The sequence below is a fragment of the Eleutherodactylus coqui genome, chromosome 13, assembly GCF_035609145.1.
Source record: "Eleutherodactylus coqui strain aEleCoq1 chromosome 13, aEleCoq1.hap1, whole genome shotgun sequence".
Lineage (NCBI taxonomy): Eukaryota > Metazoa > Chordata > Amphibia > Anura > Eleutherodactylidae > Eleutherodactylus > Eleutherodactylus coqui.
The window spans coordinates 46,661,256-46,685,311 of NC_089849.1; the positions used below are offsets into that span (position 1 = coordinate 46,661,256).

The 24,056-nt window shown below is 44.5% G+C and overlaps 1 protein-coding gene across 3 annotated transcripts in view; it reads left to right on the forward strand.

Moving 5' to 3' along the window:
• The first annotated feature begins 11,345 nt into the window (after positions 1-11,345).
• Positions 11,346-24,056, forward strand: part of LOC136587485 (embryonic polyadenylate-binding protein) — a 48,621-nt gene continuing 35,910 nt past the window's right edge. For all 3 annotated transcript variants that reach the window (XM_066586073.1, XM_066586074.1, XM_066586075.1), the window contains exons 1-2: positions 11,346-11,538; positions 12,436-12,629. In XM_066586073.1, the coding sequence (XP_066442170.1) occupies positions 11,346-11,538; positions 12,436-12,629 (387 nt within the window). The remainder of the gene's footprint in view (positions 11,539-12,435; positions 12,630-24,056) is intronic.

The following is a 24,056-nucleotide window of genomic DNA, read 5'->3' on the forward strand; positions in this document are numbered from 1 at the left end:
GTGCGCAAATAATGATGCAGCTGTCATGTAATATCTGGTGACCTCTGTCAACAGACTGGGATGACTGCAGGGCTACAGCACTGGATCACGTTGGCAGAAGAAGAGTAAGTACAGTTGATATAGGGAACCGTTGTCTTGTAACCAGACACCCCTTTTAAGCATAGATTTTGGTGTTGATTCCTGCAGTGGAGTAATCCGACGTGTAAAGCTGCCGTGAAGTTCACCGCCCTTTCCATTTCTAACACACTAGTGGTCAGGTTACCCTATAAATGGTGGAGGATGTTGGCAAATTTGTGGGTTGCACATTTGAAACAAGCCGTGCAGTGCACCATACAAGATCGTAGTAAAACCTTACATCACACGAGCGGCCACACTCCCATATTGTGTTGTGACAGGATGCAAGAAATCCAAACCGTATTCGCTTCCTCTAGTATTATGTACAGGCAGCACACGTCAATGAAAATTCAATTCCATCCATCTGAAAGTATGAGGCTAGCACTGGTGCCAGACTAGGACTTAAGGGCAGCCCCGGCACACAAGTGCCACCAGCCCTGTAAAATAGTGTTCCCTCCATATTACGAGACAGTATTGACAGGCTGCGACAAATTGCGCTTGAATGGGTTTTCCAGGTAACGCCAGTGCCCGGAATGCACCAGGGCTGGAGCACATGCCGCTCCTCCAACCCCTGTATAGTGGCTAGCGCTGGTAATTGCAAGCACTGCTCTTATTTATTTCAATGAGGGCTGCGCCTGCAATTACAAGCAACGGCCACTACATGGGTTGGAGTAGCGTCTTCCGCTCCAGCCCTGGTGCATTCCGGGGCCTGGCGCTACCTGGAAAAACCCTTGTAAGGCCAGTTTCAAACTAATGTATTACGGGTGTCTTATTTTTGCGCCTGTAATAGAGATGTGGCGTCTGACTGCAAATTACTCATCTGAACTCCAAGCCCAACACATCTCCACAATACTCTGTGATCAGGACAGCAGACCCGCAGTCGGCTGCGACATTTGTCTGTTTTATGGGCATATAAATGCCCCAGTAATTGGCCCGTCTAACACTGACTTTCTCTAGGAGCTGAATACAAATCTGGGCACGAGGATGGTAAGTGGTAGCTATTCTCGATTGGTTTAGGCCAACCAATCAGGGTTTCTCCAACATTTTGTTCATGAGCCTTATTAGCAAATACTACCAGGCAGTGCCAAACGCCACCAAGTAGTGCCCATGTTACCCCAGCAGGGCCAGATAGATGTCAGCATACAACTCACATACTACCCCCTAGCTGCACCAAATACTCCAACAGTGCCAAACCCCACAGTATGGCTTAAATGCCAGCAGCATATTACACCCCACCCTTCCCCATTTGAGATCTACTCCATCCTGGCGCTATTACTTTTCGTCTAGCTCTTCAGTTGTGGGAGCAGCAGAACGGAGAGAATCCGCTTGTTTTCCTGCCGATAGAAACGCGCTGAACACCTTCAGTTTCAATCTGTTTCTCAATTGTCCGACTCCATTCCATTTTCTTAAGTTGGTACAAAAGTGCAGATTAATGTGCTTTGGCTTCCAGTTCAAAATAATGGATCCTCTTTTTACATTGTAGTCAAGGAAAGACTGTAAAAATAGAAAGCTACGTCTTGATCCGTTTCACTAACGTTTTGCGCATTTCCGTTTTTTGTGAAACAAATGCTAGTGTGAACGCAGTCTGACATTCTCCCCCGTCCCAGCCTTTCCAGAATTGCAGAAGCACATGTTCTGGCAGAGATCTATAGGCTCTTCTGCAGACTGCCATTGAACTACAGGATGATTGGCCACTCTGGGGATTCTTGCCCTCCCATTAATTATGTAGCTATATATGTGTCCGCTAGTACTTCCTTGCTTAGTTATTCCTTTTTATCTGAAACTCCCGGCCTTCTCCTCCTCAGATGGTCATGTGATCTCAATTATGACCAACTCTGATTTACTTGGGGTTATGTGTTCAGTTTATCAGTCTGTGTGATGCTATTAAATGGAATGTACCAATAAACTGTTTAGGAGTGTCTGCATCCTACTCTATCAAAGTTATGAATGGTGGTTAGAGGCTCCTGTCACACAGTTATAATAGAGGAGATCACAGCTGACTGTGCACTTTAGCTTATTTAGGAGACTTTAGAGCTTAGAGGGGCTGTACCTTAATTTCAAGTTGTCCCCTATTCACAGAACAGGGAATAATTTGCTGATCATTGGGGGGTCTCACTGCTAAGATGCCGCCCATTGTTGAGATTGGGACTCCCGTGTCCTGTTCTAATGTCACTGTAGGGGTCGCTTTTACTTTGCAGTGGTGTCAGACTAAATGGGGCGCTGGCCAAGCATGTGCTGTTGGCGGTCCGTTCATTTCAATGATTGATGGAAATCCCCGAGTGGGTATCTCGGCAGTCCTATTGAAAGTAAATGGAGCACTAGTGCAACCAGCACTTCATTCAGTCTCTTCCTTGAGGACAGGACACAGGTCCCCCATTCTTAAAATGGCGGAAGTCTCAGCGGTGAGACCCTTACCAATCAGCAAGTTATCCCTTATCCCGTGAATAGAGGATAATTTCAAATTCTGGTCCAACGTTCTTAATGATAATCACGCTGTCCTCTGGCAGGCAGGAATGGTACAGTCTCTAGCTACTCATATAATGCTGTGCGGCTGCATCATGGAATTGATGTAAAAGTAATATCAAGATGGTGCCTGATAAGTATCAGACAAGAGACTGCATTGCATAGAAGTGACTCAGTCAATTAACTGCCCCCAGGACAAAACAATCCCCTTTTCTACTGCTAGTCTAGTTGCCCATGCAGTGTCCTGTCTGTTTACACAGGGAGTCCTCAGTAGAGTGCTGTCTGCTCTCCCACTTGACTCTCGCTAGTGCTCACCTGTTTACTCTACTTCCCACTTAACCAGCGGTTTTACACATTTAGGCTTTATTCACATGAGCATTTTATCGTAACGTCGGCCGAAGATGGCGACCATCTGAAGTAGTGGATTCCAATGCATTCGTTCAGATGGTCGCTTTTCAGCCGACTCAAAACATTGCGGCCGCCATAATGGGACATTGCAGACGAATATGCTGGCCGATGTTTTGACGCGCCAGTAAAGATAGGTCTTCCCCTCTCTTTTGGCCGCAATCAGCTGGCGGCAAAGGGAAGGAGAGGGAGTTTAGCAGCTGCTAAAGCATGCCACTAGGCTTTATTAAGCTATGCTGAACATGTATGCCGGCCAAAGGAATTCCGGGCTTCAGCATCTATATACCGCACCCGGGTGTGTGAATGGGCAAGGAAACATGAGATTTAGGGTGCATTCAGATGACCGTATATAGACCGGGTATTCACGTCGGCCGATATACGGCGTCTCTCTCTGCAGGGGGAGGAGGCTGGAAAAGTTGGGAGCAGTGCACTGAGCTCCCGTCTCCTCTCCACCCCCCTGCACTATTTTGAATGAGGAGAGGCGGGATGGGGCGGAGCTAATTCCAGGAACTTAGCCCCCCCCCCCCCATCCCACCTCCTCTCATTGCAAATAGTGCAGAGGGGCGGAGAGGGGGCGGGAGCTCAGTTCCTGCTCCTGGCTCTTCCATCCTCCTCCCCCTGCAGAGAGAGACACCGTATATTGGCCGGCGTGAATACCCGGCCGATATACGGTCGTTTGAATAAGCCCTCAACTGCGACTTGGTGGCGGCTTTCTCACGTACATGAGTCTTTCGGCTGCAAATTGCAGCCCGGAATTTCTTCTGCCAGCATAAAATGTCAGCATGGCTCAGTAGAGCCGGCTGACGTGGTTTAGCAGTGCTAGCCGCTGCTTAACTCCCTCCCCTTCCCTCTACCGGCAGCTCGGATAGAAGCTTATGGGAGCCACCAGCTGATTGTGGCCAAAAGATAGGGCAAGTCCTATCTTTTTTGGCTGCATCAAAACATTGGCCGGCGTATTAGACCGCGATGTTTGGCCGGCGTATTAGACCGCGATGTTTGGACGGCGTATTAGACCGCGATGTTTGGACGGCGTATTAGACCGCGATGTTTGGACGGCGTATTAGACCGCGATGTTTGGACGCAGCTTTGCTGATTTTTTTCACCTGATGTTTTATCGCGACAAAATAGCCATGATAAACCTTCTGTGTGAATAAGGCCTTATTAACGCGCCTGTCTGCCTGCCATCTACTTCACCAAACCAGGCGTTAGGGTTCATTCACACGAGCGGAAATACACTGTGTATTACATAATACGCAATGAATAGAACCCATTGATTTCAATCGGCTTGTTATCTTGAGCGTACTTTTTCACGCTCTGTGTGATCGCGTGAAAAATACGTGGGCGTGCGTAAATGAGCGCAAAGTACACAGGAAACCTGCGTGTTCACTACATATTTACACACAGAATCAATGCGATTCAGTACGCTGCGTATTTACACAACTAAAAAGACCGCCGGTAGGTAGAAAACCGCAAGTCAACAGCGTATTTTGGCACATAATTATGCTATATATTGACAGACCAAACTATGCATACAGCCATATGAATGCATGTAGTCAGCTGCTGAGCTGCAGGTCTTCCCCTTATACTGGGCCCAACCCTACACACCTCTGGCTACGCCTCCATGAGAGGCTATATAATAGTCAGGCCACGCCTCCATGAGAGGCTATATAATAGGCAGGCCCCGCCCCCAGTCAGTTCCAACTGCAGGCTGTGCAGCCATTGAATGTGTATGACTGACTCTACGGTATGTGATGGTCAGGGCAGGAGGGGTGTATATGGTATTGGGGTCAGGGCAGGGGCTGCTGCCCCACAAAACAAGTCCATTTAGGAAAGAAGTTATTTTGTGTTGGTTAAAGGCGCGGTCTTGTTCTATAATATGGAGTGTAGGGGATAATAACTATGGCACTTATAGACTTTGTGCGGTTTCGGTGGCAGATATAAGTGGCGTACACCTCCAATTCTACCAGAATATACCAAGATTTCTTTAATCCAAGCAAATCAGTTGGTCGAGCTGATGAAAATCTGGACATGAGCAGTCGATACGTCCCACCTCCGGCCGTGTTCACACAGTGCAGATTGGGTCTTTTTTTACATCAGTACTTTGAAGCCAAAACCGGGACCGAACCCTAAACACGGGCAGAACATTCTGGAAGGAGATCCACTTCTAAGCGTCCACTCCTGGGTTTGGCTGCAAAATCCTGGCCACATTTTTGCGCGCGTATTTTACTGTATCTTTTCTGCCCACAGTGCATGGTTTTGGTGCAGCAAGCGCACCGATTGAAATAGCTAATTACTTTAGCGCAATTTTGCGTTTGCGCTCCCTCCATCGATTTCTTTAGGGAGCTTTGGTGCACAAATATGCAGAAAAATGAAGTACACTCTTTTTGCGCAGCCAAACGCACAAGCAAAATGTGCGTATGTGAACAAACCCCTTGAAATCAGGGCGTTCTATTCATTGCGTATTGCTCATGCAAATACGTCCGTATGAAGCCAGCCTAAATCTGAAAGTATGGCGCAGATGCTGAGACAGCAGTGCTAACTTCCCGGTCAGTGAACTGCAAGTTCTCTCCAATTAAGAGATGGACAGAACTCACACGGGAAAAGAAGCCGTTGATTTTAAAGGGTTAATGCACATTAGCAATTTTCTTTCTCAGATCAATAGTCAGAAATCGAAAAATTGCAGCATGCCCCATTCTGCTGCAAGAATCGCCTGTTTTCTATGGGAGCGTGAAAATACGTGCCGTGTGAGTGTGATGTAAAAGAACGATGGTTTTCTCAAACGCATCATACACAAAATTGTGAAATTGCAAGTGACACTCCATCTTCCACTGACCTCCATCATACTCTATGTATTCAGCTGCTGAGCTTCAGGTCCTACCCTTATATTGGGGCCCCACCCTACTTCCCTGGCCCCTCCTACATGAAAGGCTATATAATAGGCAGGCCCCGCCCCCTGCCTGTGTCCTCCTGCAGGATACACTTGCACCTAGTGTGGGACTAACTCCAAGGTATCTGCCACCATTATCTTATGACTGAAGCACCAGTATATACTGGATCGGGGTAGGATTTCCGAGTGAGGGTCTTGGGGGGGCTGCTATCCTCAAAAACAGGTCAAATGCTATTTAGGAAAGTTATTGTGTTAAAGGGTCTTTTTTTAACATTATGGCTGCCATAACCGCTGGTCAGAGTTGGAGATGTCACAATAATATTTGTAAACTTTTTGCTATCTTTGTGGCGGTTGTAAAGGCACCCCCTCCTCCAGTTGTACCAAAACATAACAATTTTCTTCAATTCAGGCAAATCAATTGGTTGAATTCAAGAAAATCTGGACAAGAAGCAGCTGATACTTGGCTATACGGCGACTGGCTGCGATGAGCGTCCTACGGCTAAAGATCGCAGTATGAGCTTGTGACATCACACAGTAATGGAAGAGGATGCCGTCTTATTGCAGCAGCCTGAAGATCGCAAGAAATCCAAACTCACTGGACGGCTTGCGATCAAGTCGAAACGCAACCACATTCGCTTCCATCGCTGTGTGAGGTCACAGGGCTCGCTTTGATTTCGTATTCATTTCATGTCTCTACTCCAAAAATAGACCCAAGAGATGGAAAGTTAAGCACTAGTGTGAATCTAACCTAAGGGTGCCTTTACACTTGTGATTGCGATATCGCCGTGTTTTTTTAACGCACATGTCAATAGGACTTTCGAATGTTAAAAACGCATCGTACAAAAATCGCAAGTTTGTACTTTGCGATTTTTGTGCGATGCGTAACATTAGAAATTCCTACTGGCATTTGCGTTGAAAACAACGCAGCGATATCGCAATCACAAGTGTAAAGGCACCCTTAGGGTGCTTTTAGACTGGAAGATTCTCATTTGCATGAGCGAGTGATGTCATCACCAGCTCGTTCGCTCTTGTGCAGCCTGTTTGGACAGGCAGATTCATTAGTAACCTGTACAACGAGATACGTTCAGTATTTCATTCGCTTTGTGAAACGCTGAACAATCAGTGTTTAAATTGAACAATAAGTGAACGAGCCAACGCATAAAATGGACAAGTAGGAAGCGAACAATTCTTATTAGTCGTTGGCTCGGGTTTAGACCAAATGATTATCATTCACTAGCGCTCGTTTGAACAATTTATTTGACCGATTATCATTTTGTCTAAAAGCACCCTAAGGGTGCCTTCACACTGGCAGTAAAATCACGCAATTTTTGTGCAATGAGTGAATGGGTGAAAACACAGAATTATAAAACCAATGATTTTCAATGGTTTCCTTCCCATTTGCAATGTTCTCACTCATGCCCTAGCTTTTCATGCATTTTTAACATTAGAAAGTCCTACTGACGTTCTCCGTAAAAAAAAATCGTGGCAAAATCATGCAGAAAAAAATGTGTGAGAAAATCGAAGTGGCAGCGGTGCTTTGGGGAGCTAAAGCAGCGCTGACGCTCAAAAATCGTGGGAAAAAAGTTGCGATTTTGCCGCGAGTAATCGTCAGTGTGAAGGAGCCCTGAGCCTCATTCATACTGGCTTTAGAGTTAATAGCAACATAGTATGTAGGCCGAAAAAAGGCACATGCCCATCCAGTTCAGCCTATTACCCCTCAATGTTGCATACAGCTCATCCCATCCAAATGACAGAGACCATAATGGACGGCATTATAAGTTAATGCTGGTCACGCCCCGGTGGTATGCCTTTACCAAGGATGCAGCTGGCAGTTAAAGGTACACTTTAGAAGAGTAAGCTAACCCACTATGTACATATCTATTGGGGGAAGGGAATACTGTTTCCCTGAAAATAGGACAGTGTCTTATATTAATTTTTGTTCAAAAAGGTTTAACTTTTTTACATGTATAGCTGCCTGGATACTATTTAAATTGACTTTTTTAATGAACTGTTAGCAGGGCTTAATTTTGGAGTAGGGCTTATATTTCAAGCATCCTCAAAAAGCCTGAAAAATCATTTTGCAGCCTCAAAAATTCTGGAAAATCATGCTATGTCTTATTTTCAGGGTATGTCTTATTTTCAGGGAAACAGGGTATCACATTAACAGCCGGCATCTTTGTTGCCATCTCTACAGGAGCCGTGGAACCACTTTGGACCTGCTGAGTGCCGGATTATTAGGTAAATTTCAATTTACGCTAAGTTCACGTCAGTCTTCCGTTTGTCCATAAAAACTGGGAAATCCTGTGAACATATACTAACATATCTAATGTGCCCAGCTGTCCTTTCGGCATAAATTTGGTTGCCTCAAGCATATTGAAAAACATGATCAACACTCTTCTATATAAATTAACTCAAGTAGAAAAAAAGTGTGTAAACTGCATATTATAGTTTTTTTATTTTTTAGCGCTTTTTTATACACACATTTTCCTGTGTGGGTAAAAATCTGACCGAACCCACACGGAAATAAAACACATTGATTTCAATGGTTCTAATCAAGTGAACCCTTTTACTTGGATGGAAAGTCCAAGAAAAAGAAAAAAAAGCACAGCCTGTCCTATCTTGGTCTAATTTTCGGATGAGAATCGCCCAATAAAGTCAACGGGTGCGTTAAAAAAATGGATTGCACTCGTTGTACTATAGTGTAATAGGCTGAAAAAAGACATATGTCCATCCAGTTCAGCCTATTACCCTCCAATGTTGATGCAGGGAAAGGCACCCCCCCCCCCCCCCCCAATAAGGTAGAAGTCAATTTTCCTCATTTAAAGGAAAAACATTCCTCCTGGACTCCAGTTTGGCAATCGGAATAATCCCCAGATCACCGACCCTTCTGGAGTAATCAGTGACTGTACCGTCATATTGTAGCATTAAAGAAAGGCGTCCAGGCCCCTCTTACACTTTTATTACGTTCACCATCACCACATCCTCAGGCAGAGAGTTCCATAGTCTCACTGCTCTTACAGTAAAGAACCCCCTTATATGTTGGGGTAGGTTGTCCTCTTGTTACAGTCCTGGGTAAAAATTAGAGATGAGCGAACGTACTCGGATAGGCACTACTCGTCCGAGTAATGTGCTTTATCCGAGTACCGCTGTACTCGTGCTCAAAGATTCGGGACGCGCTGCGGAGCGGGGAGCTGCAGGGGAGAGCGGGGAGGAACGGAGGGGAGATCTTTCTCTCCTTCTCTCCCGGCCGCTCTGCCCCGCTCCCCGCTCCGACTCACCTGTCAGCAGCGGAGCGCCCCGAATCTTTGAGCACGAGTACAGCGGTACTCGGATAAGGCACATTACTCGGACGAGTAGTGCCTATCCGAGTACGTTCGCTCATCTCTAGTAAAAATAGATCGCGGTGCAAGTGCGATCCGTTTTTTGTCACGCACCCACTGGCTTCAGTAGGAGTTTTAAATTACATCAATTGAGTCACCTTCCTTTTTTCTTTTTTTTAACGCACTTGTGAGTGAAGACAGCAAAAACGCATGAAAATGGAACGAAAAATCGGTCAATTTTTCACGGATCGCAATCTCCCATGTGAATAAGGCCTGACAGGAGTCAGTGGCAAACATACAGTATGCACTGCATACTATGCAGGCTTTTCCAGTGTAACTTCCCCTGGTGCAGGATGTGCTTAATACATGTATCAGGCGCATCTCAGCATCTCCGTGTGCCTACACAGAAATGTATGCCATGTACGACCTGGCATAATCTACGCCAGTTTCTGGGGTAAATTATAAATAAATCTGTAGGTCCAGGACAGACACATTTTACAGAAGTGCCGAGACTGGCACAAGATGCCATTTTTAGGGGCAAATCTCCACTCGCAGAAAAGTTTTGACTATTTTTTATGCCAAAAACTGGCATGCAAAGCTATACGATTGTCCCCCATGTGTCTGGGCAGACGTACTGTGGGCACCTCTAAACAATTCTACCTGAACCTGGTTTAATCTGCATGGACTTTTTGTTGCTTACAGATTGATGAATAAGCAAATCTTCCAACTGTCCGACTTTTCACAGTTTTGCCCTAAAACATTTTGGACCTCAAATAGGCGGAATTTGTATATATGTGCTTCACAGTGGGCATAATGGAGGTTTTGTGGGCTATGCTGAGTGGGTCAAGGCTTAAAATATGCTGTAAATGGGCATTCAAATGCTGTAATAGCAAATTAACTACTTATCATGATTGGTGGATAGGCTGTCTTGTATAATAACTAGTGCAGAGTCACACTTCTAGTATATGCCATGAGTTTGTCACAAGGGATTGCTCACATATGCCCGTCATTATGCACAGTTTCTGCTGTGATTAAATCTGCATTGCTCTGTCATCTGCAAAACTGCAAGTTTTACATTTGGGTTTTTAAGTAACCCTCGAGTTTTGGGACAAAATACAGTCCTAGGACTGGAGGAGGCGGCCATCCAAGATGCCTGATGCAGTGTTCAGACTACCTGATTACCCATGGTGCATTGGTAGTGTTAGACTACCAGTGCACAATACCTGCTCTGTGATTGGCCAATTCTGATCATGTGAGCAGCTCTGGCCAATCAGAAAGCAGTGCACTGTGTGTTGGGCAGTTGGAAAATTGCTATGGCCACTTTGGACAGCTGGAAATAAGGCCCAAAACCAGTGGATTGAGGAGGACAGCAGCAGAGGAGAACTGCAGGTAACATATCCCTTTTCTGTCTCTGGATGAAATTTTGTGCCAAAATCGGAGGGTTGTTTTAAGAGTTGACCCACAAAATTAAATTAACTCCTACCAATCACTGGAGATCCGACCATTGGTACCCCGCTTGATCGGAACGACGGGGTTCAGAGCATCTCCACATGAATGGAGCAATGATATGCGCCACCACTTCATTCTTTTTAATGGGATCACAGGAGATGGCACACAGCTTGAATTTGGCTGTCCTTTGGTCCTACTGAAATAAAGGGAGTGCTAGTCTGCATGCGTGAATTAATGCAAGGACAATCTTGATTGATGGTGGTCCCAGAGGTCAGACCCTCAAAGATTAGATAGTTATACCCTATGATGTGGATTTGTCTAATCTGTTGCCTGCACGTTCCAATGTGACATCTAAACGTCTATTGGGAGTTGCAGCAAGGAACAACTTCAGAGTTGTCAGAAGGGACACTAATCCATTTTTGTTGTTTCTCAGACCAGTGTTGCAAGTATGGTGATTCAATGCAAATGTACGCGATTTTACACAATATGGTACACACTAAAAGGCCCAGGCTACATGTAACGTTGGATGTGCAATGACCATAGACATAGGAATACACGAAGATGGAACCGTGTGCACTACGAGGCAAGGCAGTTACTGTGAATGAAATTAATTGCCCAATGACAATGGTCACATGAATTAATTTCCAAACTGAGACAAGAAGGTCTTTGGAATATGTTTTAACCTTTAAATCCTTTCCTAGCAAACCATGAATGCAACAGGGGCGGGATACCCACTGGCCTCACTGTATGTGGGTGATCTGCATGTAGATGTTACAGAAGCAATGCTGTATGAAAAGTTTTGTCCAGCTGGCCCAATAATGTCCATCAGAGTATGCCGTGACATTTCTACTCGACGATCCCTTGGCTATGCCTATATCAATTTCCAGCAGCCAGCAGATGGTAAGTGTGCATAGTTTTGTTTTAAAGGCTATGGAAACCTTTGTGCATAAGAAATCAATACATTCATATCTTAAGTCCTTAAGTCATTAAGACATGATGCACTGTTTATTGCATTGAGTTTTCCTTTTTATGCAATTAGAATGCTTCACACTTGGTTTACAGGCCCTTTTACATTAAAATTTCTGGCTTATGGGGGTTGGATTCCCAGCACTGATCAGCTGGACTCTCATGAGCCTGTAGAAGCTAAGCTAACCATCTCCTTTCCTCTTTCAGAGGCTGTGTAACATGGCCACTCCTACTCAATACTACACAGCTATTGCTCCGTCTATCTACTCCTCTTTCTGACTAGCTACTTGTCCCATTGTCCCTTACTGCTGATAAGAGCAGAAAATTCTCTACGAGAGAATTACAGCCCTCTGTAATAGTAGATTTCCCTGCACTCCGATCTCCTCGACCATTCTTTGGCACTGTCATACAGCCCTCTGTAATAGTTCAGTGTAAAGGCAGTGAATGCATGTTCACAACAGGGGGGGGGGTCAGGCTATGGGAGAAGTCAATCACCTTACTCTGACAGAATTTGCTAAGATTTCAGTCTTCCAGTCTGTAGCGCCTTGGCAAACAATAGAAGCATAGCAATCAAGCAATCATAAATTTTTAATGAAAACCAATTACAAAAAGTCTTCATTTCCAAAAACACATTGATTAAAAGAAGAGTTCAAAGGTGTACACGGCCTTTAACTTTTTAGATGTGTGCATCTTGGCGCTGTTGCCATTTAGAAATCATGCAACACTTGGTTGACAACGCTGTAATGGCAGTTTTACTAAGTGGGTATTACTTTTCTTGCTTCTGTAAGGTATTTATACAATAGTAATAGCTTGTCAATTTGTTTTCCTCAGCTGAGCGGGCTTTGGACACTATGAATTTTGAAGTCATTAAAGGCAGGCCGATTCGCATTATGTGGTCCCAGAGAGACCCTGGACTTCGGAAATCTGGTGTAGGGAATGTATTCATCAAGAATCTTGATGAGTCTATTGATAACAAGGCTCTGTACGATACCTTCTCTGCATTTGGGAACATTTTATCTTGTAAGGTAAGGTCGTTCAATTCTGTCAGCCAAATCTTCTTCTTTCTGTCATAAACAGGAGGTGACAGTCTTTATGGCGTTCAATGCATTCATGTATTAACCCTTTCCAATCCAGTGTCAGCCCTTGTCCGACGTTGAGATTTCCCGGTAAAGCTCCGTTGTCAGGCCGAGGTCCAGCACATGCCTCTAACACTATGCAGAAGAGAGCTGCGATGTTGGAGCTCTCTTCTGCATATATATTACAGTATGCAGGAGAGCGGTCTGACATTGGATTTATCGTCTGTGTATGTATATTAGAGTCTGCAGAAGAGAGCTGTGATGTTGGGTTTCTCCTCTGCATACTGAATATACATATACAGAAGATATCCCCAATGTCGGACTACTCCATACTTCTTAAGAAAATCATCATGACAGTTCATTTTTATGTATTTCTGTTGAGTAATTCCAAGAAATCCACAATGTGCTTTCCCACCCCAAGTAAATAAGAGCTAGGGAGGATGCAAATGACAGGGAAATTGGATTGGAAAGGGTTATGGGTTATTGTCCTCTAGAAGCAATACTTCTAGGGGAGAATAGCTCTGTAATATGGTGTCAAATGCAGCACACCATGATTCCCTTATGTCCTAAGGTGCAGCACAATAATGGTGTATGTCTTTCACTGTTTGCTAGTAAGACAGATGGAATGTTTAACCCCTTAACCCTTTGCAATCCAATTTTGGATTCAGGATTTCCTAGGGGGCTTTCTCTTTCTGCCATTATACAATAGCACCATCTGCTGGCTAGAGCCAGTACTGTGGTATGGGACATGCTGGAGAGGCCCCCGACAATAGAGCGGCCAGTAATATACAGTAAGAATACCCTGCCGGACGTCTTCCAACATCAGAGCTGTACAGGCTTCAATTAGAATGTCTTCAGACGTCAGACAGTGGATTGGGAAGGGTTAATGCTACAGAACATAAGTTTGCGTCCTGGCTCCAGGGTACTTAACGCAACAGAATGGAAGCTTGCATCCTGTGGATGGCGCAGGTTAAGAAGCTGGGGATCAATAAAAACAATGGTCCCCGCTGTTAACCCCTTATATGCAACAATTACTGTAGACCTAACAGCATGCAAAGGGTTAATACAGGGGGCACATCTGTAACATCAGCCCACCAAGATGTAATCTCAGAGGGCTGATGGGCTGCCATAGCAAAAGGATGCCAGATACTGGTGTCCTGGCTTACCATTGCCTATTATTGCTATTGTAAGTGATAAGTCATTATAGTATAGAAGTCCTGCAGTGCATTATCATAACAATTATAGCTGTTACGGTTCAAGTCCCCTACACCAACATAAAAAATATAAATAAATAAAAATAGTTAAAAAACATAAAATAAGAAAATCTTTTTTCCACACTTTTCCCTATTTGTCACGCAAAAAACAATCCCTCACAGAGCTCCAACCATGGAAAAATAAGTGTTATGGGATTTTGAATGCGACGATTTCCAAAAGGGTTTTTATTGCGCAAAAGTGAAAAAAACTTTTAAAAAAATTATAATTTGCTATTGTAATCATACTGACCCACAAAAAAATTATCATATCATTTATGCTGTCTGATTAAAGAAAATGGCAGAATTGATGTCTTCTCTCCCTGTTCTAAAAAAAAAAACGTTTTATAATACAGTATATGCACACAACAATGGTACCAATATAATCTACAGTTTGCCACACAAAAAACAAGTCCTCATATGGCCATGTCGTTGGAAAAATAAAGTTATGGCTTTTGAAAAATTGTGGCGTCCGTTGGGCCAATATAGTCCGTGTCCGTAAGGGGTTAATGAATGGAATACAACACTAAGGCCCAATGCAAACGGGTGTATTTGTATTGCAGAATCTGGAGTGGGTGTCCGCCTCCAGATTCCACAGCAAATCCTGCCCATAGACATGCATTTAAAAATTGCTTTTCCATGTCCATGAGCGGAAATCAATTGCGGTTTTCCGCTCACAGATGGAAAACCACAGCATGGGCTATTTGAGTACGGATTTCACATGGTTGGCTTCCTTTTGCAGTCAATAGAAGCCATTCGATCCGTGGCCTGTCTGCAGCTGACACTGTGGATGGGCCAAGGAATTTGTACTGTGACACGGCCGTGTGCATTTGGCCTAACGAGCGATCGCACTATATAGAGGACATTTAGTCCCTCTAACTTGTAGTTTTCTGTCCTATGTGGTTTGCTAGGCTTGTTTGCTTATAGTTATGCTTGTGTTCTAGTTTATTCAGCTGGGCTTCCTAGATTGAACTTGGAGAAGCACAAGTTTCTTGCCTTGACTAAGCTAGAGTAGCTTCTCAAGTTGTGAAGCTATTGCTTTGCAACCTGCTATTGTGCCTGTAGCTTGTTGAATTAATGCTCCTTTACCTTTTCCTTTCCTCTAGTCAGTCTGAGTTGGCATCCATCTACAAATTCCACGTGTTGGAGCGCCAGTGCCCTTAAAGTGGTTGTCCAGTTGTCCTCACGATAGGCCTTCAATAGTAGATCAGCAGGAGTTTTCCATCTGGGATATCCACCAATCATCTGATCATGTGGCCAATATGTTCCTATATTAAGCTGATGTCTGCAGGTAATGGACAGCTCCTTTCCCACTGCAGTGGTCAGGCAAAGTATTACAGGCAAAGTTCTCGTTTACTTCAGTGGAAATTGTGCCTGTAATACCAAGCCTGGCCTCTGCAGTGGGGATGGAGCTGTCTTTCTGCAGAAATCAGCTCAGTGCTAGAGTACACCAACCCCAAGACCAGCTAATTGGGGGATTCAGGCGCCCCCCTCTCCCCCCACTGGTCTACTATTAATGGCCTCTCCTGTGAATATGCATCGATACTTTGCCATTGGACAACCCCTTTAAGTTTTCACGCTCATTTGATACAGGTGTATGCCTGAGGCAAACTAATTTGTTTAAATACATCTCCTTCTATTTTTGTGTTTGTATTTTCTGGCTACTGATTGGCTGCAGCAGTCACATGTCCTGGCCAGCAGCAAATGGGAAGGCTAGAGTGGTTAAGTAATTTAAACTCATAAGAAATCCCCTTCAAGTGAGTGTGCTGGACAGATATAGCAAACTTTAACTTACTTTTTAACACATTAGGATAACTTTGTCCCACGGTTTAACCTTTCAATTGATTTACAATGTGTTTTTCTGTTTACAATAGCTTTTGAATGACTTACAATAACTTGTCATAGAAAGTTATTACAGTCAAGTTAAACTTTTCTTCATCTGTAGGTGAAGCGTTGCCTCTGAATCATTCCAGTATTTAAACCTTTACAATCCAATTTTGGATTCAGGGTTTCCTAGGCGGTTCTCTGTTTCTGCCATTATACAACAGCACCATCTGCTGGCTAGAGCCAGTACTGCGGTATGGGACATGCTGGAGAGGCCCCTCAACAAGAGCGGCCAGTAATGTACAGTAAGGCTGTCTGCAGATGGGCGGAAATTAGCAAACGCAATCCTAGGCAGACGTCTGTGGTTTGGCCGCGCGAAATCTCGCGCGGCAAACAAACTGCAGCATGTTCTATTTCTGTGCGGGGCTCGCCGGCCACCGGCTCCGGTCTGCGCATGCGCCGGCTGCCCGACAGCCGGCACATGAAAGATCCGGAGCTGCAGCGCGCGGGTGAGTACGCGCTGCTCTCCGCAGGCGCTCGGGTCGGGTCCCGCGGCGAGAATTCTCGCTGCCGGATCCGACCCGGCCGTCTGCAGGCAGCCTAAGAATACCCTGCCGGACGTCTTCCAATATCTGAGCTGTACAGCCTTCAATCGGAATGTCTTTAGATGTCAGACAGTGGATTGGAAAGGGTTAAAATGGGCATAGTGCTGGTGTGCCTCCGGGAGTCCAGCCTTCATTTTGTTGTATACGTATCTGTGAAAACCGATATGTAAATATTGCTAATAAATGTATTAGATGTTTTCAGCAGGTTCTGGTGACAGAGGTTCAGGATGAAGGGAAGAAACCTTCAATTGAGAAGTACCTAAGCTGCAGGGATTGTGATATCCCTCTTGCATGATGGCTATGAACTTCTAGATGTCAAGATTGCCATCGTCATGACTTTGTTGGTCAACCGTTTTTGTAATATTGGGTTAAAGGGAGTTTTCCGTGTTTTTTTTTTTTTTTTAAAGAAAAAACAGCCGACAACCGCCAAAAACAATAAAAGAACCTAAACTCACTGGCTCCGGTCCCCGCTGCTCTAGCACTCTTGATCTCCTCGCTGGCGTTGTTTAATAAGCTGCAGGTCCTGACATTAATAGCTGCAAATGTTTCCTGATGGCTACTAATGGCACTGATTAACCAATCAGATTCTATTACCTAGCTGTCTGACAGAGAGGCAATCTGCCTCGAAACGTGTTACTTGCTGGTCACCAATAAAAGTTCATATAGTTTTCCATGCCATTGGTCTACCTGTTATAGGTTGTGCCCTAGTGTTTGGTTCTTTGGCTCTCCATGCACTGACATGCACTCTAGCCTTTTGGCTAGCCAGCGTTACTAGGCCACAGCACCTCCATTTTTGCACACCATTTGTGCTCTGCCAGCTACTATTTTTTTTCTCTTCACTTCTTTTAATAATTGAAGTGTCTGTAGTAATAAATACGATGAAATACAGGAAGAAGGTTATCATTTATGCTGCCAATAGGAGTACATGGAGAGAGAGAGACACCAATATGCTGCAGCAGCTAACATGTAAGTGATTTACTGCTATTGAAATCACACCTACACTGCTCAGTACTTCTCTAGTGTCCTCCATGATGCTGTTATTTCTTTGTGTGTGCTTTAGATTGAGCAAAAGGTTCTGTTTTCTCCATGTGCAGTTTATGGGAGATGGCAGACTTCCCATAGACTGCACATGGGTATCTGGTCAAAGAAGACTGGAAATTACAGCTGCAGCTCACAGCTTAAAACTGGTGATAAAGGCAGGATACAAGTCACATAATAACCAGATATAGCATCATCCCTAATGTGTGCACATGACAACTTATTCTGAAAAGTCATCTGTAAGTGTGTGTAAGTGTGTGTGTGTATATATGTATATATATATATATATATATATATATATATATATATATGTATATATATATATATATATATACACACACACACCTGACACCTGAGCTCCTCACATGCTCTGCATCTTCATTGCAGGGCATTTCTATGAGTCCTTCCTGGTTCTACCTCAATCCAGTACTTCAGAGCAATGGACTTTTCTCTCTGTTTGAAGGCACCAGATTGGAGGAAAGAAGTCGAGGGAGAAGGACTGATTGAGACACCCCATGATTAATGTCACACTCAGTATGTGAGGAACATACATAAAAAAGTAAAACACTGCTTTCATGCTCAGTGGCTTGTGGGTTACAAAAAAGGCGCCTTGTGTTTACGAGGGCACCATGACTTTGTGTAGGGCTCAAAAGGGACACCATAACCTTGTGGGGGCACAAAGAGGGCACTATTATATTTTGGTGCCACAGAAGGGATATTGATGGTTGGGTCATATAGCACTTGTACTATTGGGCTGACAGAGCTTCATTGGGTGCTGGTAGCGGGATGGGGAGTGTGTGCAGATATGCACTGCCTGAAAGGAAGTCTTCATGGTAGTCTGTGCCATGATAGAGAACAAAAAAAAAACAGCCAAAACCTGAGATGACATCAGCGAACATGTAACCTGTCTGTAATCATTCTCACTGGGGGTAACTGTGCCGTAATCGGTCTCACTGGAGGTAACTGTGCCGTAATCGGTTTCACTGGAGGTAACTGTGCCGTAATCGGTCTCACTGGAGGTAACTGTGCCGTAATCGGTCTCACTGGAGGTAACTGTGCCGTAATCGGTCTCACTGGAGGTAACTGTGCCGTAATCGGTCTCACTGGAGGTAACTGTGCCGTAATCGGTCTCACTGGAGGTAACTGTGCCGTAATCGGTCTCACTGGAGGTAACTGTGCCGTAATCGGTCTCACTGGAGGTAACTGTGCCGTAATCGGTCTCACTGGAGGTAACTGTGCCGTAATCGGTCTCACTGGAGGTAACTGTGCCGTAATCGGTCTCACTGGAGGTAACTGTGCCGTAATCGGTCTCACTGGAGGTAACTGTGCCGTAATCGGTCTCACTGGAGGTAACTGTGCCGTAATCGGTCTCACTGGAGGTAACTGTGCCGTAATCGGTCTCACTGGAGGTAACTGTGCCGTAATCGGTCTCACTGGAGGTAACTGTGCCGTAATCGGTCTCACTGGAGGTAACTGTGCCGTAATCGGTCTCACTGGAGGTAACTGTGCCGTAATCGGTCTCACTGGAGGTAACTGTGCCGTAATCGGTCTCACTGGAGGTAACTGTGCCGTAATCGGTCTCACTGGGGGTAACTGTGCCGTAATCGGTCTCACTGGGGGTAACTGTGCCGTAATCGGTCTCACTGGGGGTAACTGTGCCGTAATCGGTCTCACTGGGGGTAACTGTGCCGTAATCGGTCTCACTGGGGGTAACTGTGCCGTAATCGGTCTCACTGGGGGTAACTGTGCCGTAATCGGTCTCACTGGGGGTAACTGTGCCGTAATCGGTCTCACTGGGGGTAACTGTGCCGTAATCGGTCTCACTGGGGGTAACTGTGCCGTAATCGGTCTCACTGGGGGTAACTGTGCCGTAATCGGTCTCACTGGGGGTAACTGTGCCGTAATCGGTCTCACTGGGGGTAACTGTGCCGTAATCGGTCTCACTGGGGGTAACTGTGCCGTAATCGGTCTCACTGGGGGTAACTGTGCCGTAATCGGTCTCACTGGGGGTAACTGTGCCGTAATCGGTCTCACTGGGGGTAACTGTGCCGTAATCGGTCTCACTGGGGGTAACTGTGCCGTAATCGGTCTCACTGGGGGTAACTGTGCCGTAATCGGTCTCACTGGGGGTAACTGTGCCGTAATCGGTCTCACTGGGGGTAACTGTGCCGTAATCGGTCTCACTGGGGGTAACTGTGCCGTAATCGGTCTCACTGGGGGTAACTGTGCCGTAATCGGTCTCACTGGGGGTAACTGTGCCGTAATCGGTCTCACTGGGGGTAACTGTGCCGTAATCGGTCTCACTGGGGGTAACTGTGCCGTAATCGGTCTCACTGGGGGTAACTGTGCCGTAATCGGTCTCACTGGGGGTAACTGTGCCGTAATCGGTCTCACTGGGGGTAACTGTGCCGTAATCGGTCTCACTGGGGGTAACTGTGCCGTAATCGGTCTCACTGGGGGTAACTGTGCCGTAATCGGTCTCACTGGGGGTAACTGTGCCGTAATCGGTCTCACTGGGGGTAACTGTGCCGTAATCGGTCTCACTGGGGGTAACTGTGCCGTAATCGGTCTCACTGGGGGTAACTGTGCCGTAATCGGTCTCCCTGGGGGGTAACTGTGCCGTAATCGGTCTCCCTGGGGGGTAACTGTGCCGTAATTGGTCTCACTGTGTAGAGCTGGTATGTGACCATTTTATAGTGACTGCATTAGAGGAATACTGGAGCTCAGCTTCTATTTCTAAGCCTGCTGTTGTATAAAGTTGTCTTATGCTTTTTCCAAGATATATACAGTTTTTCAATCCCTCACTTTAGAGATAGAAGATCCTTCATTCAGTGTCTCTGCTGATTGTAGATGCATCTCAACTGGTTTGAGAAAACACCTAGAGAAGTGCTCAGCCTGGGGCTCAGAGAATCCCCTCTAGAAGTCCAGCTCCTCCGTGTAACTACTTTCTGCTCTGCTTCATAATAACTTAATGCAGCTTCTATATATTCTTGGAGGGACTCGGAACAAAAATAAAACAAAAATCCTTTTCTGCATACTTGGGTTATTTTTTGTATAAATTAATAAACTAAACATAATTGGTATTGCTGCATCCCTAACAAACAGATTAATTATCCTGCACTGTAAACACTGAGAAAAATAAAGCCAAAAAAATATTTTTTTATTGATTCCCCAAAAATGTAATAAAGTGTAATTTTAAAAATTGCATTTACCCCAAAATGACCTCAATGATGACTACAAGTTGTCCCGCAAAAAACAAGTGCTCTTGGTTCCATGGATGGAAAAGAAAAAATGCCATTGGTTGTTTTTTAAGAAAGTTTTATAAGTAATCATAATGACCTGCCAAAAAAATACAGTGGATGCTTTAAAATATAACCTTAAACAGTGGCAGAATTGCTGTCTTCATCTTGTTCCCACAAAAAAAATGGAGTAAAATATACAACTTGTTCTGCAAAAAAAACAATATGGCTTCGTTGAAAGAAAAGGACTTAAAGGAACTTTCTACAGATCCAGGGAAAAGTCTGTATACGGGTGAACACAACTGGCAGGTTGGCACCCGATCAGAACCCTCTTCTTAGGCGAGTGGCAAGGATTATTACATGGGCATAGTTGAACCTGATCCATCTGTCAGCTATGCACATTCAAGGCTCTTTCAACATTGTTGCTAACCAATTAAGTCAAAGTCTAGCACTATAGGCGAATGGTCTCCTAGTGTCAGAGATCTATCTCATGGCAACCAGGTACAACGCCAAGGTGGAAACTTTTATTTCCATTTATGAAGGGATCAATCTCCTAGCAGTAGTTGCCCCGTTCCTCTCTTGAAAGTTCAGGCTGCTTTTTCCATTCAGTTTCCTTGATACATAGGGTATTGATGAAAATCGGGCAAAGCCAGGCCACGGTAATGACCCTCATACCATTCTCTCCGAAGAGGTCATTTAGATGAGTCAAGGGTGTTACTAAAGACTTTCCCCAGTACAGGACTTGACGTCTCTCCTGAACAGGTTCAGCCTATAGGTTGACCAGCCCCAATTTCAATCTAGAGGGTTCATGGACACTCATGAAGACCTGGTCACAGGCAAGTTCTGAATCCACCCAGAAGGTGTATGCAAGAATCAAAGTCTTTTTAGTTTGATGATTCACTCAGGGAATGGATAGTGCCAATCTGCAGATTAATAAAATTCTAGTTTTACTGCAGGAAGGATTTTCAAAAGACTTGACCACCCTCAGAGGTACAAACACCAGCTATGTTCATAGTTTGTTCTTTATTTGTAGATCCTTGACACAAAAACTCTTGGAGAAAAGGTTTTTAACCTACTACAATGAAACCATCCTCATCCCTTTGGTCAAATGAGCTTTAGGGTACTTTTTGTTTCAAAAGGTTATTAAAAGTAGCAAAATCTGATACCTATGCCATTTGTCACCATTTTCCCCATGCAGGGGGCACAAATATTAAGAAAGCAAAAAATAACATTTTTATAGTTTGAAGTCTTATCATAAATTTTCTCACAGGTTATCAAAAGCTATGCAGTAAGTCAATTTAAACCTGAATTATGAACTAAAACCACAAAACTTATCAAACCCGAACTTAGGTCATCCTGCTTCTCACTAGCCATTCAATTTCAGTAGACCTAAAGAAAAGTATCCATCAATATATAGTCAACGGGAGAGCTGTAGGTCGAAAGTAGATTGTCTGAATCGTGGAATATCAACCAGATCAATCCATGGACCTCACATTACTCGATACCTTTCTAATGTATGAGACCGCATGGCATGTATCCTTTCATACAGAGCAATTTGTGAAATTCTATTCAGCACCTCCCGAAAGGACAAGTTGGGGCTGTTTCCATCTAGCCGCAATGTGGATTCTGGTTGGCATACAGATATTTTGTTAGTTTGTGTACCTGGTGCCTTACTCTAGGCGGGCGATCTCCCAGAAGGTACACGGTTGGGGATTTTAGGAATCCACCATATATGCAATTGGGATCCCATCTCCGCAAATACCCTGAAACATAAAGGTGCGGCGGATGGGTAGAATTTATTTACTCTAACAGATACTAAATAAGTACGGTGTAGAATTTTTATGGATGTCTCCATTAAGGTGACCTGGTGACTGCTGTTAGAGTTTCACAACAGCGGTACTATCTTTCTTCTGACAGGTTGATTTGTAAATCAGTCTCCCATTTTAGCATAAACGGACGTTTACCTTCTACCGTAGGATTGTTCAGTATGTTATCTAGCAAGGACAGAGTTCCCTTTCTCAGAGGATCACACCTACAGAGTCTTTCAAACATTCATATCAGGAATTACGTGCGGCAATCTTAACGAGTGCAGGAAATGAAATACCTGATTGACCCGATATTTTTCCGCTTCAGGGGGATTACATTTGGCTTAATTGAGCTAGTTTATTAGATGGGATCCCATTACAAAGTGATAGAGGTCTGTCACCTCATTATTCTTCCACCATTGGAAATGTACCAGGTCTTGACTCAGAGGGAATCTTATGTTTGGAATTATAGGAAGCATCCTTGAGGGCTTTGTGTAGATAGATTATATTTAAAACTGATGTTTCTCCATATTCGCATAGAATGATACGTGAGCGGGATAGTATCACATAAATTTGGAACCAGAGGGCCATCCGACCACATCAAGCTTGCAATGTATTGGGGGTATTCTAGATGACTCGGTCTACCCATAAGGGAGCCTCAGTGCCTCCCAATGTGTTTGTCCATTGGGTTATTCATGACACAGTATAATATTTCATTAAGTTAGGGACAGAGAGACCACGCCCTTTCTTCTATCTATGATACATTACAGTATTCTTAATTGTAGAGCGCTTTGTAGCCCAAATAAATTTGAAGATGAGTTGCTGAAAACTGGCTAACACTGTACGGGGGATTGGGATAGGCAGCATCCGAAACGATACAGTATTCAGGGTAATAGGGTCATCTTTATAGTGTGACTCCTTCCCACCCATGATAGTAATGGATCATCCCATTTAGTCAATTCCGATGAAAGTTTCTGTATCAAAGGGGGATAGCGGACAGAGAGGTGGTCAGGTTAATGTCTAGATAGGGAATATACTGGGGTTGGTGTTGGAAGCCAAAATTCAAATCAATTAGTTTTATTAGGGAAGATGAATTTGTTCAAATAGATTTTATTAAACATTTTCCAGATAAGTATACATTTTCGTAAGCGTAACAAGGCTTTTCAGGGAGGGGGGGGGGATGAGGGTGGGTCAGGGGGATATGGAGGGAAAGGGTAGTCGTTGCTTATATTGTCCATTAAAAGTGGATGGATGGGGTTATGGGATTGTCCTTTGAATCTGTTTCCTTTTGTTCCGTAGTTCGACCAACTCACTATCTCGAGCTAGGCCCAAACCTTAGGCCCCCCGGAGTCACTATTTGCGTGGGGACTTTGTCTTTGCCTTTTCTTGCTGGATGCTATTGGAAAGGCTCCCTTCCTTGAGATGGGGTTGATCCCAGCCTCTGGCTCTAGTTACCCCTTTGTTGTCTGCTTTCTATTGCCTCATTTCTCTCTGGTATCTTAGGGTATTTCTCACCTTGTTTTCTTCACATGTTCCTAATTTTTCTATCTGGTCTGGCTTTCGGACCAGGCTCAAAGCATGTAGATGTGTAAACTCGTAACGGACCCCTTCAACT